At 41.7% G+C, this 19,076-nt stretch overlaps 1 protein-coding gene across 1 annotated transcript in view; it reads left to right on the top strand.

The window, feature by feature from the left end:
• The window catches only part of def6a (DEF6 guanine nucleotide exchange factor a), a 151,966-nt gene that overhangs the window by 103,405 nt on the left and 29,485 nt on the right, over positions 1 to 19,076 (top strand). Inside the window, exon 4 of the mRNA XM_043716901.1 lies at positions 14,714 to 14,941. Within this exon, the coding sequence (XP_043572836.1) occupies positions 14,714 to 14,941 (228 nt within the window). The remainder of the gene's footprint in view (positions 1 to 14,713; positions 14,942 to 19,076) is intronic.

Here is a 19,076-nt window from a genome sequence, read left to right as displayed (position 1 = left end):
AGGGGCTTGGATAGAGTGGACAGGGAAGACCTGATTCCCCTCACAGGGAGGTCAAGTGGTAAAAGGGGATATGAGGAATAATAGTTTCACTCAGGGTGGTGGGTATCTGGAATTTACTGCTCCTTTTGGTTGAGGCAGAAACTCTAAGCTGATTTAAAAGGAGCCTGGAACTACATGAGAAGCACTGTAACCTGCAAGGCTACAGATCAGCTGCTGGATAGTGGGATTAGAATGGGCAGCTAGTTTACTCACCTGGCTGAATGGTTTCCTTCTGTGTTATAACTATTCAATGGTTAACGCCATCAAGGGTGTCCTGTCAAAATGTTTGGACCGGTGGACTTGAAATACACTGTCAGAAGCAAGGGAAGACTGAATGGTAAGATGGAAGAGTTCTATGATTCTATGATGATTAAGTTAGGGGTGAACTTTCAAAGGGTCAAGTTTGTTTGCGGCAGTAACTTTTCATAGAAATCTTCAAGAACAGAAAAAGGCCTCTGCCCATTCTTTGGAAAATATATATCTGGCAACAGATTCTTGTGTTAAGTTCACTGCTGGATCAGTTAAAACATGGGAATTGTTATAATTCCTATACATAAATTTGGATGCATTATTATCAATACTTGTTTGTGCACACCTCTCCAGTTCCTGTCATGCATCTCATTCCTGATGAAGGGCTTTTGCCCGAAACATCAATTTTCTTGATCCTCAGATACTGTCTGACCCTCGTGCTTTTTCAGCCACACTCTAATCTTGATTCTGATCTCCAGCATCTGCAGTCCTCACTTTTGCCTATGCATTCTTACAGTATTATTTCCATGTTTAAGTTGTGAATTTTAGAACAATAAACACTTGCAGGACAAACCTCTAAAACTCACTCACACAAAAGCAGCTGCTGAAAATCTGACTCCCTGTGGTGTTTATTTCTCTGCTTTACCATGTGAGGAAGTGCTTTGTTGTATATGCTGCTATTTCTTTAATCAACTCCACAAATATCTACTGCAGTAATGATGAGTAATCGTGATGAGTTCATTGTTGTGAAACATTCTGAGGTGTTGATCATCACCAGTCTTTATAATTTATAACTGGCATCAGCAGCAATTGACACATGCCTATGACACATGAATTCACTATCATTAAGAAGATAGACTGATACAGCATAAAAACATATCACTTGTCCATCAGTCCTCCTGAGAACATCTTGCCTCCAAGAACAGCTACTTAAGAATCCTACTCATTGACTACAGTTCAGCCTTTAACACTATTATCCCCTGGAGGCTGATTACTAAACTTAGTGATCTCTGACCAAGCCCCACTCTCTGCAACTGGATTCTCAGTTTCCTGACTCACAGGCCACAATCAGTGAAGATTGGGGACAATATTTCATCCTCACTAACACTCAACACTGGAACCCCCCCAGGAGTGCATACTCAGCCCCCTACTGTATTCATTGTATACTCATGACTGTGTTGCCAAATACCAGACTAATGCCATTTACAAGTTCCCTGATGACACCACCATAGTTGGTCGAATCTCAGATGGTGATGAAACAGACAAGAGGTGGAAGACCTGGAAAAATGATGCACTGAGAACAACCTAGCTCTCAATGCCAATAAAACCAAGGAACTCATTATTGACTTTCGGCGGGATGTTACTCATGTGTCCCTACATGTTAACAGCACAGAGGTGGAATGAGTAGAGTGTGTCAAGCTCCTGGGAGTGGTCATCACAAACTTTCTTGGACTCTTCATGTGGACGCACTGGTTACAAAGGCCTAATAGCGTCTTTCTTCCTCAGGCAACTGAGGGCATTTGGCATGACGTAAGATACCCTTGTCAACTTTTATAGGTGTACCAGCATTCTGTCTGGATGTATCACTACCTGGTATGGCAATTGTACCATTCAAGATTGGAGACGGTTACAGAGAGTGGTGAACTCAGCCTGGACAATCACAAAGGCCAACCTCCCACCTATAGAATCCATCTACCAGGCCCGCTGTCAAGGAAAGGCCGCCAGCATTCTCAAAGATCCATCCCACCCTGGCAATGTTTTTCCACAACCTCTACCATTGGGGAGAAGGTACAGAAGCCTGAAAACACACACCAGCTAGTTTTGCAACAGTTTCTACACTACTGTTGTTAAAATACTGAATGGACTCTCAAACTCTTAACATTCACCTGTTACCTGTGTTTTGTTTTTGCCGCCATTTACCTATTATTTACTTATCTATGCTGACTCTGTGATCTCCCTGTATTGCTCACATGATGAAGCTTTTCACTGTGCCTCGGTACACGTGACCATAAATTCAAATCAATTCAATTCAAACAGACCCTTCAGTCCAACCAGTCCATGCTGACCATGTTCCCAAGATAAAATTGTCCCTCCTGCCTGCGCTTGATCCATATTCCTCTTCATGAACTTATCCAGTGTCTTTTAAATGTTGATAATCAGAAACTTATCTCGTGATTCAATGGAAACACTCTCTTGACACCAGAGTCTGAAGCTCATAGGTTCAAGCACATAGTCTAGACTGGCACTTCAGGATTGTCTGGGAGAAAGTGAGGCCTGCGGATGCTGGAAGTCAGAGTCAAAAAGGGTGGCGTTAGGAAAGCACAGCAGGTCAGGCAGCATTCGAGGAGCAGAAGAGTTGATGTTTCGGGCATAAGCTCTTCATCATTCCTGTGTGCTTTTCTTTAGCGCCACACTTTTCAACACTTCTGGACCGTACAAAGAGCTGCACTCATGGAAGTGACATCACCTGGAAGAGCTGTTAAAGCATGTGTTCACCTGCTCTCAGCTGGATATAAAAATTTCATGGCTCTATTTTAAAGAAGAGCTGTAGGAGATCTAACAAAGATCTGGCCAGTACCCTTTGATCAAAACGTAAAATTGGTGGATTGTCTCATTGCTGTTTATGCAATTGTTATGTGCATTATTGTTAGGTGCACAATTGACAAATTGTCTGTCACTGTTCATGATGAAATATTTCCTGACAATCGATATTGCAGCAGTGCCATCTCTGCAAAAGCATTTTGTTTATAAAGCACATAGAAGATACGCTGAAAGATCGTGAACAATGCTGTATCAATCTTATATCAGACTCTCAATGTTAAGTCTGTTTCTCTCTCGCTGTGGATACTGCCAGACCTGAGTTTCTCCAGCATTCTTTGCTTTTGTTTCTTTCTTTATGGAAATGTAATCACGCTAGAATCCTGTCTGAGTATTTTTTTTTCATGGTTGATTGTAGAGTGAATTGTGTGGGAATGTAATTCATGCTTTCCCTTATTGTGGGGTTGTTTTGAAATTTGTATTGACCAGAAGAAGACTGTTGACTTTTCTATGAAGCAAACTAAATAGTTGATTCCCTTCTGATACAACAAGGGTATACAGAACTATCAAACTTGTGTTTATAGGACAGCCACACCTAGGATTTCATCCTCCCCTGCCAAAACTGAATTTTATTGGAGACTGTTGCAACAGAACTGAAATCAGAATAAGGTCTTATCCCAAGTAAAATCTATACTGTTCAGTTTTATAACATTCACAAAGAACGTTATCTGTTTTAAAGGAGGCTCAGTTGTCTTCATCTACAACTGTTGATAGAAGCATTAAAAGCTCTAGGCTTCCTTCAGAATTAAATGAACTTGTTTAAGAACTCTAGAGAGGGGTTACTGTCTGTCCTGCAACAAAACAACAATCAGCAGGAATGTTTTGGGACCTTGTATAATGCTAGATTTCATGTGCATTCATCTTCCTGTTTACCCACCATTGACAGCCACAACTTCAACCACTATCTTGTACTTTGAGCAACTCTTCCTAAATCGTGCTGCCTTTCCACTTCCCCCTCCCTCTTTTAAGAACCTCCTTAAAAGCCATTTCTCTCAATAAGCTTTTGGTCACACCTTCAAATGTCGCCGCCTCTGACCGATTGTCTATTGTCTGTTTTTACTCAGATAATGCCTCAGTAAAGTCTGCTCAGATGTTTTTCTACATTGAATGTCCTCGACATGTTATTGTTGTCAATTTAGGTTTTGCTTAGTGAAACGAGAAATACTTTTTTAATCTGAATTGTCATTGCTTTTTGCAGCCTAAAAGTGCAATGCAATTTAGGTTTTGCATTGCACTTTTATCTTATTTGAGGTACCAAAGTGCTGGGACAGATCTCATACTTGTAGCATTTTGTCCAAGTCCTAATCTTAACAATGTGCTTTTCCTTCAGAGGGCTTTGCAAATGATTTTGTAAAGGAGTGCTTTGTAACCACAAGAAGTAATTAAACGCAACAGAGAGGAGATGCTACATCCTCACCCAACCCAAAAAACATGTAATCCTATCTCCACTTCTTTTCCAATGTATTGCTATTACTCAAAGATTCTTTATGATAATTTTCCTTTCAGGTAAGAAAACACATTTATTATTTTGTTGTGTTATGTTTGGTACATGTAACTTAGTTCATTTTTAAGACATAAATTGTTCTTAGCAAATCTGGTCACTTGCAGATCAGACTGACTTCTTTAAAGGGTTAATCCTGAATGATTTTATGGAAGTGGTGGCTTAGTGGTAATGACTCTGGGTTAATAGTTCAGAGGGTCACAGTGGCTGCTGGTGGAATCGAAATTAAATTAATAATTCTGGAATTGATTGTTGGACTCCATAATGTTAACTGTAAAGCTAACCCCATCTAATTTACTAATATCCTTTGGAGAAGGAAATCTGCCATCTTTACCTGGTCTGGCCTACATGTGATTCCAGACCCACAGTAATGTGGCTGATTCTTAACTGTCCTTTGAAATGGACTAGAAAGCTACTCGATTCAAGCTTCAGTTAAGGATGGGCAACAAGTGATTGACAACACCCATGTTCCATCCAAAAATATGAAAAATCCTTATGTCAAAAATTTTGAAATGTTAGAGAAGTTTATGCAAGTAGTATTGTGCTACTTGTATCTAAATGGACGCTTCTCCAAAATTGGATTTGTGTTCCTGCAACAATTTTTTTCCTAATAAGCTGGTTCCGTCACACCACCATGAGTAGGGATAGTGAAGCAAACAGATACAGGAATAAAGAGAGACACGTGCACAAATGGAGAGAGAGTGAGAGACAACAGCTCAAGTTGGAGAAAGAGAAGAGGAAACAAAAACTGGAGAGAATGAGCAAGAGAGAATCATAAACTAGCAGGGAGAAATACATATTGGTGCAAGGCAGAGTTTGTGTTGGCTTGTCATGTGTGTTTTTGTGGTTTGTTCTTGGAGTCAGGCAGCTCTGGTGCTTAACTCTGAGGATTCCGCTTCAGAGGATTACATGTGCGAGTCAGTGAATTGAATTGGGTATTGCATTGAAGTTAATTATTAAATTGCTGTTTATTACAAAAACTGTCAAAACTGTACAAAAACTTTAGTTAGATGTTACTTAGTTCAATGACATTTTTGTGATTCAGTATTTACATCAGTTTCTCATTCTGTAGAAACATCACAGAAGTGTTTTTTTATTCAAACTTCATTCATCCTAATCTCTCTCAGCTTTTTTGTTCTTGTTTTATAAATTGATATTTGTCTCACAATTGATAAAGTCAAGAATATTATTTTGGGTTTGGAGATGTCGACTCAACTAATTTCAATTCAACAGCATTTCCAATGGACAACGGTCATGTCATCAAATCTCATGATTCGGCATTACGAGCTGACACATGATTGAATATCAGGTGATCAAATATCATACTATCACATCTGTAGGACCAGGTTAAACCAGAGTTAGCGACTCCACTGCCAGCTAACCTGACTTTCTGCCCACCTTCCCACTTCCCCCTCATTCTGCCATTGCATTAGTCCACAATGTTTGGTTGCAGTGAGGAACTGCATTCATACAGTGCCTTAAACATATACCGCCTGCTAAAATAACTTGAACTTTGTTCCCCCAAAAAGGTCATAGCTTCTGGGTTTTCCCTAGAAGTCTTGGAGTGGAATTCTCCAGATGACTTTCTTATGACCTCTCAGCTCACTCAGCATTTATCATTACCAACGTAATTACATTATGACCACTACACATACTCCTGCATAAAAATGTTTGTAACATTCCTAAGGTTGCAGTGGGAAATTACAGTTTTCATTCACTTTCATTTCTCTCCTCTAGTTCACGTATGCTGCCACCACATGTACTTGTGTATTTCCACCCCTCACCCACTTTCCAGCTCACACTATTTTTAATGTTTCTGCTCCACAAAGTCAGCTGTTGCCCCAACTCAAGTATATTTTAATTCTTGTGCAGGGGACAAAAGTATAGAATTTTTATGGAGATAGCACTTTAAGCAATTTGCATCCAGTTACATGGGTTGTAGCCAAAAAGTGAACTTCATTTCTTTCGCCATTTGACTGCCTGCAATCCTATATTGATTAGCAATTGAAATCGGCTATGTTTTATTGGGAAAGTCCAGAGTGGCATGAAAGAACTCATTCTGTGAAAAATAAACCACGTGTTGCCTTTATAGAGGCAACAGAACAAAGAATAATTAAAATAGCATTAAACTTTCCATACTGTCATGGACATTTAAAGATGACTTCGAGATGTAGGAACATTTTCATTAAATACTTCAAAAGGTAAATTGAGTCTCCTGTTAATCAAGAATCTAAGATTATGTTCTTAAACAGTCAGGGATTATTCAAAAGTACTTGGTCTTCAGGGTCCCCTTTGACCTTAACCCGTATTACACCAATAAATACCAGATAAGCTATCAGTAGTTAAAGTTGATGAGACACTTGGACCAGATAAGACGCATTTAAAGATACTGAAGGAAGTTAGAATGGAAATTGTAGAGGCATTGCCAATGATCTTTCAGCATTCCCTGGATTTGCTGCTTGAGTACAGGACAATTGCAAATATTACACCTATGGTTTAAAAAAAGTTGCGAGATGGGTCCAGTCAGTCATAAACCAGGTTAACTTCAGTGGTGGGGAAACTTCTCGAAATAATTATTCGGGATTAATCACAGGGAAAATGCGATTGATTTGGAAGAGTTTGTTGTGGGAAATCCTGAAGAACGTCGATTCTCCTGCTCCTTGGATGCTGCCTGACCTGCTGTGCTTTTCCAGCAACACATTTTTCAGGTGTGGGAAATCCTGTTTAACTAACTTGCTGGAGTTATTTGAAGAGGTAACAGAGAGGGTTGACGAAGGGAAGGCTGTTAGTATGGTGTCCATTGGCTTCCAAAAGACATTCAATATAGTGCCACACAACAGACATTGAGAGAAGATTTAGGTCATGGGGTAATAGAAACAGCAGCATCATGAGCACAAATGTGACAGGAATAGGAAATGAACAAAGTGACCTTGGAATGCAGGTTCTTAGTTCTTTGAAAGTAGAGCTGCAGGTAGGTAGATTGGTGAAGGTGTTTGGTATGCTTGGCTTTGTTGATCAGCACAGTAAGTATAGGAGTTGGGAGGTCATTTTGTGGCTGTACAGGACATTGGTGAGGCCACTTTTGGAATACTGTGTTCAGTTCTGGTCTCCTTGCTTTAGGAAGGATGTTGTGAAACTTGAAAGAGTTCAGAAAAGATTTACAAGGATGTCGCCAGGGTTGTAGGGTTTGAGCTATAAGAGGCGGTCAAATAGGCTGGGGCTGTTTTCCCTGGAGCATCGGAGGCTGAGGGGTGACCTTTTTAGAATCCTGAGGGGCGTGAATAGTCAAGGTCGCTTCCCTGGAGTACTGGAGTCTAAAACTAGAGAGCATAGGTTTAAGGGAGAGTGGAAAAATTTAAAAGGGACCTAAGGGGCAACGTTTTCATGTAGAGAGTGTTGCATGTATGGAGTGGGCTGCCAGAGGAAGTGGTGGAGCCCGGTACAACTACAACATTTAAAAGGCATCTAGATGGATATGTGAATAGAAAAGGTTTGGAGGGATATGAGCCAAATACTGGCAAATGGGACTAGATTAATTTAGGATACTTGGTCAGCACAGATGAGTTGGACTGAAGGGTCTCTTTCCATGCTGTACAGCTCTATGACTGTATAACTCCTGAGTAATGGATAATGAGTATTTTTCAGGCTGGGCAAATGTTTGTCATTGCATTACCTGGGGGTTGGCTTTGGGACCCTAATTTTTTTCTCACATATATTAAAAAAATCTGAATCTTGGTGTGCTGGTTGGCACACAGAACGTGGAGGGCCCAGATAATGCAAACAGTGCTATTCGAAAGGGCATGGAGGAGCAGAGAGTCCTGGGTGTATATGTACTTAAGTCAATAATGGTGGTAGGACAGATAGAGCTACTAATAATACATAATAATCTAGACTTCATAATTATGGGCTGCGATAGGCTGTATTATAAGACCAGGGAGGTTATAATGACCAGGTTATATTAGACACTGATTACAGCTCAGCTGGAGTACTGTGTACAGTTCTAGACCTCTCACTATAGAAGGGAATGTGAATGCATTGGAGAGAGTGCAGAAGATGTTTATGAGAATGGTTTTAGGGATGATGCACTTCAGTAATGAGAAATAGATTGAAAATTGTTGGGACTGTTTTCCATGGAGAGGAGGTCTGATAGAGTCATGACAGTTCTGGATAAGCTATATCCTGCTTGTAATGGATTGGGATCCAGAGGGCATAGTTTGAAAGTGATTTGCAAAGGAAGCAAAGGAGAGGTGAGAGAAGCCTTTTCTTTCAGCCAGGAGTTCAGGGTCTGGAATACACTGCCTGGAAGTGTGGTGGAAAGCCAAATGCGACTGAGGCATTCAAGAAGGTGTGGATGATTATTTAAAAAGAAACAGTGTACGGGGTTCATGCTTGTTAAGGCATGAAGTTAAATGCTGAGCGATACTATGCAGATACAACTGCATGGTCTTATTCTGCACCACAATAATCCTGTCATTCTTTTGAAGCTGATCGGGGGGAGGTGGAAATGTGAATTTGAGGCCATGTTCAGATCAGTCACAATCTTATTGAAATGGCAAAGAGGGGCTGAATGGCCTCCTCTTGCACCAGATTAGTATGAACATTTGCATGGAGCAAGCCTTAGTTAAGATTAATCTTATGTACTAAAGGTCAAAGTCCCCAACAGATTATAATTTTGTTTTGTGTATCTGTGTGTAAGGGGGACAATATTCATTCTTTGATGTCCACTGAATAAACCAAGTTGAGGTGTTTGCACAGAAATCTTCATGGCGGTTCATTGCAGTATTGAGTGCTGAGTTGTCAGAGGTGCCATCTTTCTGATCAGGCATTAATCTAAAACTCTATTTGCCTACTGAGGAGGATCCAATGGCACTATTTTGAAGAAGAGCTGGGTAGTTTCCTCTGTGTCGTGACCAAATTTATCCCTCAATCAAAATGAGACACAACAGATTTTCTGGTCATTATCATGTTGCTGTTTGTGAGTGTTTATTAAGTACAAACTGGCTGCTGTGTTTCCTACATTACAGCAGTAATTACACTTCGGAAGTACTGTAAAAGACAGGTGGTCACGAAAGGCAAGTTTTTCTTACTTTCGCCAAAGAAATTTCCCCCACATTTTAGTTTCAATTACACCCCCAGAGTTCTAATGTGTATCATCTGGAAGGGAGTTATCATGTTGGATTGGCAGCAATATTTTCTTTATATGAATTTTGGCACCAAATGGATCTTGTAGATTACTGAACAGAATAATCTACAATTGAGACCATATTTGCAACTGTTTACTCTTTAACCTAAGTATGTAATGTGCATGTCTGTTGCAGATATGTCACGTTACTTAATGTAAACGTGCCACATAGAAGGTGGGCATGCTTATTGAATACTTGAACAGAGGTGAAGTAAGTAACATTTAATGCTGAATTTGAGTACCATAATATTGAATATTATAGGTCTGTTGGTTTTAGCATTGTTTATATGTTTTGCACTTTATTAAAATAATTCTGAAAAACAACTGCATTTTGGGCATTTTGATTCTGGAATAAAATTCTTTGTTTGCGCATACTTGTGGTTTCCTGTGCTGCTTGAGAAAATGGTACGCATAGCTTTTCATTTGGTTTTTGACGATGAGAGTGACTTGAGTTTTGCTGAAGCTAATAATGACAGCCAGGCTCAGTTGGTTCAACAGTTGCCTTTGAGTCATGAGATTCTAGGTTTATGTCTCAATTGAGGCCTTGCACAGGAAAAAAAATTGAAGACTAACAGCCCAGTGCAGTGCTGAGGGAGTGCTGCATTAACAGATGTACTGGGCTTTGGACATGACATTAAACTGAGACCCAGACCGAATACTTGGGTAGATGTAAAAGATTCCATGGTACTATTTTGGAGAAGAGTAGTCTTTTGGAGAAGTCATATCCCTGTATCTTGGACAATATTTATGCCTCAATCAGCATCATTAAAATCAGGTTTATTATTGCATTGCTGTTTGCAGAAACTTGCTTTGTGCAAATTGGTTGCTACATTTCTTACAATATCTGTGACTACTGTTCAAAAGTACTTTATTGGCTGTAAAATGCTTAAGGATACCAGTGGCCATTAAAAGTACAATATAAATGTAACTCTTCCTTTATCTTGTTGCACTTGACTCCTGTTGACTTTCCTGATCTATGCTGGAGTACACTACCACACGGATACCACAAAGGCACCTTTTACTACTCCGGCCCAGGGACCATTCTGAGTATATCAAACCAGAAACTAGGTGGCAGTTTGACGGATAGTACAAGTCAGCCTGACCCCTCTTTACCCCACAGTGCATGTACACTTTTACTATCAGGGATCACGAGAGACTGGGGATCCTGGCTGGTTTATCTCCGGTCTCCTACAGCCCAAAAGCAGAAAGCAAAGGAATTAATTTTCGAGGTTTACTTGAAGAGCCTCACCATCAGCTGATTGTATCAGGAGATTGTGGATGTAACTTTCAGCCTGCTGTCTGGACTTGGAAAATCAGCCCGGTATTTTGTCTTTGCCAACAACTTGGCTGAGCAAAAGTCAATATATAACCAGGGTCCACAACTATGACTCTCTGGCCTGTACAGCTCCAAGAGACAGTTTCTGACTGGAAGAAGAAAAGTTGTTCAGCCCAATTAGCTTTGTCTCGTAACTTAACCTACCATTTAAAATTTCATCGAATTTCTCTGCCTTGCTGATATCACCATTTCTCAACTTTTAAATATAGTACATGTAATGTTTTGGAGAACAACACTAAGTGGGATTTCCAGTTTAAGGAATTTCTAAATGTATTTACAGATGATTTTCATAACGTACTTGAAGTCAAAGGTAATTTTGAAGGTTGTGAAAATGATTTGTAGTGTTTCAAATTTTGGTACGAGCTTTTTGAGATCCAAGTCTGTTTTCACTCTCTGCTTTGGATTTGAACCAGTTTTGCACTTTTTGAAACGGGTACCATGCGGAAATTGGTTGTGTTGTAACCAACTGAGATCGCGAGTTAATGCAGCTTTCTGAAACCACACTTCCTGTAGCTGTTGAGGCACTTCGTTTGTGACTAAAAAATACTTAAAAACTTTAACCTAGCTGTTGTTAGTGTTTAATTATTTGCATGCACATGCAATATCTATTTGATTGAAGTTTTAATAGTCATGCTTGACTTGATTAAATGACAAGTAATGTTCATACTGCACATTAAGTGCTAAGCAATCTCCAGCAGGAGAGTCTAACCACCACCTCCAAAGTGGTGGCGATGCAAAAAATTCTTGTTTTGTTCCTACCTTCAACATAATTTTACTTTGTATCTTTGTTAGTTTGCTTTTAGATGTTCACCCTCCTTTCCTTTCTCTTTATTCTCTAATTTTTAATTATTATTCGTGTTTAAAATCCTCCAATCTTATAAAGGGATACACCAGAAATATGAATCTTTCTCTGCTGTCCACAAATGCAGACTGACCTGCTGGGGGTAAAAATGTATGTTCCTTAGATTACATACAGTACATGGCAGAGAAAGTACCCCTCCGCTCAGTGTGTGCTGGTATTTACACCCTGCTCAAAGTGACTCCTCTATCTTCTCTCATCTAAATATATCATTGTATCCATCGAATTCTTTCTCCATCAAATGCCAATCTAGTTTCCCCTTAAGTTTTATCAAAACCGTAGATTTCAACCACTTGCTGTGGTAGGACGTTCCACATTCTCAGTCCTTGGGTTTCAGAGGTTTCTTCAAATTCTCTGTTGGATTTCTTTTTAATCGAATAAAAACCATGAATGAGGACGGCTGTCTGATGGCCAAAATGTAATAAAAGGTCAATTGTTTTAAAAACAAATCTAGTTCATGAATGACCTTTTAAGGACGGATGCCTGACATACATCAAAATAGCGATGGAACAGGATAGACCAGATCTAACAGTTGAAGTTCTAAATTGGAGAAAGGTCAATTTTGACGGTATTAGGCAAGAACTTTCAAAAGCTGATTTGGTGCAGATGTTCGCAGGTAAAGGGGCTGCGGGAAAATGGAAAGCCTTCAGAAATGAGATAATGAGAGTCCAGAGACAGTATATTCCTGTTAGGGTGAAAGGAAAGGTGTAGGGAATGCTGAATGACTAGAGGTTTTGGTCAAAAAAAAGAAGGAAGCATATGTCAGGGATAGACAGGAGAAATCGAGTGAATCCGTAGAGTATGAAGGCACTGGAATATACTTAAAAGGGAAATCAGGAGAGCAAAAAGGGCTCATGAGATAGCTTTGGCAAATAGGGTTACGGAGATTCCAAAGGGTTTTACAAATTCATTAAGGACAAAAGAGTAACTAGGGAGCAAATGAGGTCCCTCAAAGATCAGCAAGGCAGCCTTTGTGTGGAGCTGCAGGAGATGGGGGAGATTCTAAACAAGTATTTTGCATCAGTGTTTACTGTGAAAAAGGACATAGAAGATATAGAATGTGGGGAAATGGATGGTGACATCTTGAAAAATGTCCATATTACAGAGGAGGAAGTGCTGGATATCTTGAAACGCATAAAGGTGGATAAATCCCCAGGACCTGGTCTGGTGTACCTTCGGACTCTGGGGAAACTAGAGAAGTGATTGCTGGGCCTCTTGCTGAGATATTTGTATCAATAGGCACAGGTGAGGTGCCGGAAGACTGGAGGTTGGTAAATATGGTACCACTCTTTAAGAAAGGTAGGAAGGACAAGAGATGGAACTATAGACCGCAGAGTCTGAGGTCGATGATGGACAACTTGTTGGAGGGAATCCTGAGGGACAGGATTTACACATATTTGGAAAGGCAAGGACTGATTAGGGATAGTCAACATGGCTTTGTGCATGGGAAATCATGTCTCATGAACTTGATTGAGTTTTTTGAAGAAGTAACAAAGGATTGATGAGGGCAGAGTGATGGATGTGATCTATATGGACTTCAGTAAGGCATTCGACAAGGCTCCCCATTGGAGACTGGCTCACAAGGTTAGATCTTATGGTATACAGGGAGAATTAGCTAAGTGAATTGGATGTGAATATAGGAGGTATAGTTAGTAAGTTTACAGATGACACCAAAATTGGAGGGGTACTGGACAGCGAAGATGGTTACCTCAGATTACAACAATGTTGATCAGTTGGGTCATTGGGCTGAGGAGTGGCAGATGGAGTTTAAATTAGACAAATGCGAGGCGCTGCATTTTTGGAAAGGAAATCTTAGCAGGACTTATACACTTAATGATAAGCTCCTAGGAAGTGTTGCTGAAAAAGAGACCTTGGAATCCAGGTTCATAGCTCCTTGAAAGTGGAGTTGCAGATAGATAGGATAGTGAAGAAGGCGTTTGGTATGCTTTCCTTCATTGGTAGAGCATTGAATATGGGAGTTGGGAGGTCATGTTGCGGCTGTACGGGACATTGGTTAGGCCACTTTTGGAATATTGCATGCAATTCTGGTCTCCTTCCAAGCAGAAGGATATTGTGAAACTTGAAAAGGTTCAGAAAAGATTTACAAGGATGTTGCCAGAGCTGGAGGATTTGAGCTATCAGGAGAGGCTGAATAGGCTGAGTCTGTTTTCCCTGGCATGTCGAAGACTGAGGGGTGACCTCATAGAGTTTTATAAAATCATGAGGGGCATGGATAGGGTAAATAGACAGGGTCTTTTCCCTGGTATGAGGGTGTCCAGAACTAGAGGACATAGGTTTAGGGTGAGAAAGAAAAGATATAAAAGAGACCTAAGGGGCAACTTTTTCAAGCAGAAGGTTGTGTGTGTGTGTGTGTGGAATGAGCTGCCAGAGGAAGTGGTGGAAGCTGGTACAGTTGTAACATTTAAAAGGCATCTGATGGGTATATGAATTGGAAGGGCTGAATTGGAAGGGCTGAGAGAGATATGGGCCACATGCAGTCAAATGGGACTAGATTAGGTTGGGATATCTGGTTGGCATGGACAAGTTGGACCGAAGGGTCTGTTTCCATGCTGTACGTCTCTATGACTCTATGACATATGACTCCGGCAATGTAGTTGACTCATAACCACCCTATGAACTGACCCTACCAAGCCACTCAGGTCAGCGGGCAGTAACTGCTAGCTTTTCTGTTTTTATTTTCTGGTTTCTATTGGGTCTGGGTGGGATGCTCTTCACAGGGTCAGTCGATGGACTGAATGGCCTCTTTTTGCACTCTAGGGAATCGATGATTCTATAAATTTGGATTTATACTCTGACATTTCTTCCAGGGCAATCATGGAACTATATTCCAAAAAGCTGAGATCCTTTCAGTCATTGAGAACTGGTTGAATGGTGGTGCTTTGCTTTTCTGAGACATATGTCTGAGGGCCATTAATCTTGTCTCTATAGGTGGAGTATTTGCTGAAGAAAATCTGCACAGAGATGAATGTGGAGTGGTGTGCAGGGGAACTGGATGACTTCTTCACCCAAGAGCCTTTGCAGCAGAATGGAATCACAGTCTGGGTGTTTCTGGACCTGGTAAATTCAGGAAGATTTACCAGGGGGATTGAAAAGGAGACTGTCACAATGGCAGTGCAGGAAGTCTACCAAGAAATTATTGAGGATGTGCTTAAACAGGTATGTATTTTTCAAGTAAGTACTTTGGAATTTTTGTTTCTTTTTCATCAAAAAAGATACTTTATTCATAACATTAGGTATGTAATGATATGCCAAATTTGAGCTTCTCTGTAAAGTGAAATTTAGTTTCTTACAGAACAGTTTGTGGCATTCTGAACTGCTTTATTACACTTCGAGATACATGTTAAATTTACAATGTAAATTTATCATTCATGTCAAAGCTTCTTCTGCTACACCCCAAGGGGTTTCATATAGATTCCAACCCTTTGGTATCCAGTGGCAAGAGGGCCTTTGACTTTTTCCTTTTTCCCAAACAAATAAGGAGGGTGGTGGATTGACATTTTAAAGAACTGCTAAACAGGTTAGGCTTTCATTCATTAAGAATTTAGATGCATGAGGGGTGATCTTATTGATAGACACCAGATTCTGAAGGGCTTGACAGGGTGGATTGTTGGGAAGATATTCCTACTCGTGGGGGATTCTCCAACTACAGGACACCATTGCAGAATAAAGGGAAGACTCATTTGAAAGTAAGAGGTGCAGACATTTCTTTCAAAGGTTAGTGAATGTCTGGATTTCTCTAAACCTCCCCCCCCCCCCCCCCCCCCCCCACACCTCCCAGTGAATGGTGGAGAATATATCACAAAGTATTTAAAGAGGAGGGAGGTAGATTTTTGAAAACTCGGAGTTGAGGGCTGTGATGAATTAACATGAAAGAGGAGTTGAAGGCTGGGGTAGATCAGCATCTTATTGAATGGTAAGGCACAATTGAGGGACCGAATGGCCTACTGCGGCTCATATTTCTTATGTTCTTATTCAGCCCCCAGCAGTAGCGCATCCCTTGGTACATAGTCCTGGATTATGGAGTATACCAATTGGCAACATAGAACATAGAAGAATACAGCGCAGTACAGGCCCTTCGGCCCTCGATGTTGCGCCGATGCAAGCCCACCTAACCTACACTAGCCCACTATCCTCCATATGCCTATCCAATGCCCGCTTAAATGCCCATAATGAAGGGAGAGTCCACCACTGCTACTGGCAGGGCATTCCATGAACTCACGACTCGCTGAGTAAAGAACCTACCCCTAACATCTGTCCTATACCTACCCCCCCTTAATTTAAAGCTATGCCCCCTTGTAATAGCTGACTCCATACATGGAAAAAGATTCTTACTGTCGACCCTATCTAAACCCCTAATCATCTTATACACCTCTATCAAGTCACCCCTAAACCTTCTTTTCTCCAATGAAAACAACCCCAAGTGCCTCAGCCTTTCCTCATACGATCTTTCTACCATACCAGGCAACATCCTGGTAAACCTCCTCTGCACCCGTTCCAGTGCCTCCACATCCTTCCTATAGTATGGCGACCAAAACTGCACACAATACTCCAGATGCGGCCGCACCAAAGTCTTATACAACTGCAACATGACCTCAGTACTCCAGAACTCAATTCCTCTACCAATAAAAGCCAGTACGCCATATGCCTTCTTCACCACACTATTTACCTGGGTGGCAACTTTCAAAGATTTGTGTACATGGACACCAAGATCCCTCTGCTCATCCAAAATACCAACACTTGACTGTGGACAGATCTCTGCACTAGAAGACCATCAGGTTTTGGGCGTGACCAAAGACTGTCCTTCACTGAGTTCATGGTTCTCCAGCAGCAGCTTAGTTTGCATCTCTGTGAACGATGCAGAAAGGGCAGACTCCTGCACTATGGAGCTAGAACATTACAGTGCAGTACAGGCCTTTCGGCCCTCGATGTTGCTCCGACCCCTGAAACCAGTCTGAAGCCCATCTAACCTATACTATTCCATTCTCATCCATATGTCTATCCAATGACCATTAAAATGGCCTTAAAGTTGACGAGCCTACTACTGTTGCAGGCAGTGTGTTCCATGCCCCTAGGACTCTTGGAATAAAGAAACTATCTCTGACGTATGTTCTATAGCAATGACCCCTCAATTTAAAGCTATGTCCCCTTGTGATAGCCATCACCATCCGAGGAAAAAGGCTCTCACTGTCCAACCTACCTAACCCTTTGATCATTTTTGTCTCAATTAAGTCACCTCTAACCTCCTCTCTAATGAAAATCGCCTCAGGTCCCACAGCTTTTCTTTGTAAGACCTTCTGTCTATACAAGGCAACATCCTAGTAAATCTTCTCTGGACCCTTTCCAAAGCTTCCACATCCTTCGTGTAATGCGGGGCCCAGAACTGTACGCAATACTCCAAGTGCGGCTGCAGCAGAGTTTTGTACAGCTGCAGCATGACCTCATAGTACCAAAACTCAATCCTTCTACCAATAAAAGCTAATACACCATATGCCTTCTTAACAGCCCTATCAACCTGGGTGGCAACTTTCAAGGATCTATGTTCCTGGACACCTGAGATCTCTCTGCTCGTCTACACTACCAAGAATCTTATCATTAGCCCAGTACTGTGCATTCCTGTTACTTCTTCCAAAGTGAATCACCACATACTTTTCTGCATTAACTCCGATTGCCACCTCTCAGTCCACTTCTGCAGCTTATCAATGTCGCTCTGGAACCTGCAACATCCTTCATCACTATCCACAACTCTACCGACATTAGTGTCATCTGCAAATTTACTGACCCATCCTTCTACACCCTCATCCAAGTCAGTTATAAAAATGACAAACCGAAGTGGACCCAAACCAGATCCTTGTGGTACACCACTAGTAACTAAACTCCACAATGAATATTTCCCATCTGTCGTCTTTCAGCTAGCCAATCTCTGTTCCAAACCGCTAAATCACCCTCAATCCCATGCCTCGGTATGTTGTGCATTAGCCTTTGTGAGGAACCTTATCAAACACCTTACTGAAATTCATATACACCACACCAATGGCTTTACTCTCATCCACCTGTTTGGTCACCTTCTCAAAGAACTCAATAAGGTTTGTGAGGCATGACCTACCTTTTACAAAACAGTGTTGACTATCCCTAATCAACTTATTCATTTCTAGATAATTATAAATCCTATCTCTTATAACCTGTTCCAACACTTTACCCACTAAGGCTCACTGGTCTATAATTACCAGGGTTGTCTCTACTCCCCTTCTTGAACAAGGGAACAACTTTTGCTATCCTCCAGTCTTTTGGCACTATTGCTGCAGACAATGACGACATAAAAATCAAAGCCAAGGGCACTGCAATCTCCTCCCTGGCTTCCCAGAGAACCCTAGGATAAATCCCATCTGGAGTGTGGTGCTGGAAAAGCACAGCAGGTGAGGCAACATCCAAGGAGTAGGAAAATTGATGTTTTGAGCAAAAGCCCTTCATCAGGAATGAGGCTGAGAACCTTGGGAGTGGAGAGATAAATGGGAGGGAGGGAGGGTGGGGCTGGGGCTGAGAGTGCAGTAGGTAGATGGAAGTGGGGGTAATGGTGATAGTCAGAGGGAAGGGTGGAGCAGATAGGTGGGAAGCAAGATGGACAGGTCATGAAGGCAGTACTGAGTTGGAAGGTTGGAACTGGAATAAGGTGGGAGGAGGGGAAATGAGGAAACTGGTGAAATCCACATTGATGCCATGTGGTTGGAGGGTCCCGTGGTGGAAGATGAGGTGTTCTTCCTCCAGGCGTCAAGTAGTTAGAGAGTGGTGATGGAAGAGGCCCAGGATCTGCATGTCCTTGGCAGAGTGGGAGGGGGAGTTGAAATGTTCAGCCATGGGGCGGTGGGGTTGGTTGGTGCGGGTGCCCCAGAGATGTTCTCTAAAGCCCTCTGCGAGAAGGCATCCTGTCTCCCCAATGTAGAGGAGACTGCGTCAGGAGCAATGGATACAGTAAATGACATATGTGGAAGTGCAGGTGAAAATTTGATGGATGTGGAAGGCTCCTTTGGGTCTTGGATGGAGGTGAGGGGCGGGAGGTGTGGGCGCCGGTTTTGCGATTCCTGCGGTCATAGGGGAAAGGTGCTGGGAGGCGTGGGTGGGTTCTTGGGGGGCACAGACCTGACAAGGCAGTCGTGGAGGGAACAGTCTTTACGGAAAGCAGATGGGGTGGGGTCCATTTGTAGGTGGTGGAAATGGCGGAGGATGATGCAATGTGTATGGAGGTTGGTGGGGTGGAAAGTGAGGACCGGGCGGGGGGGGGGGGAGGTTACATAGA

The sequence above is a fragment of the Chiloscyllium plagiosum genome, chromosome 26 (genome assembly GCF_004010195.1).
Source record: "Chiloscyllium plagiosum isolate BGI_BamShark_2017 chromosome 26, ASM401019v2, whole genome shotgun sequence".
NCBI classification, from domain to species: Eukaryota; Metazoa; Chordata; class Chondrichthyes; order Orectolobiformes; family Hemiscylliidae; genus Chiloscyllium; species Chiloscyllium plagiosum.
Note: the sequence above shows the minus strand (reverse complement) of the source record. Positions and strands in the feature narration are given on the sequence as shown.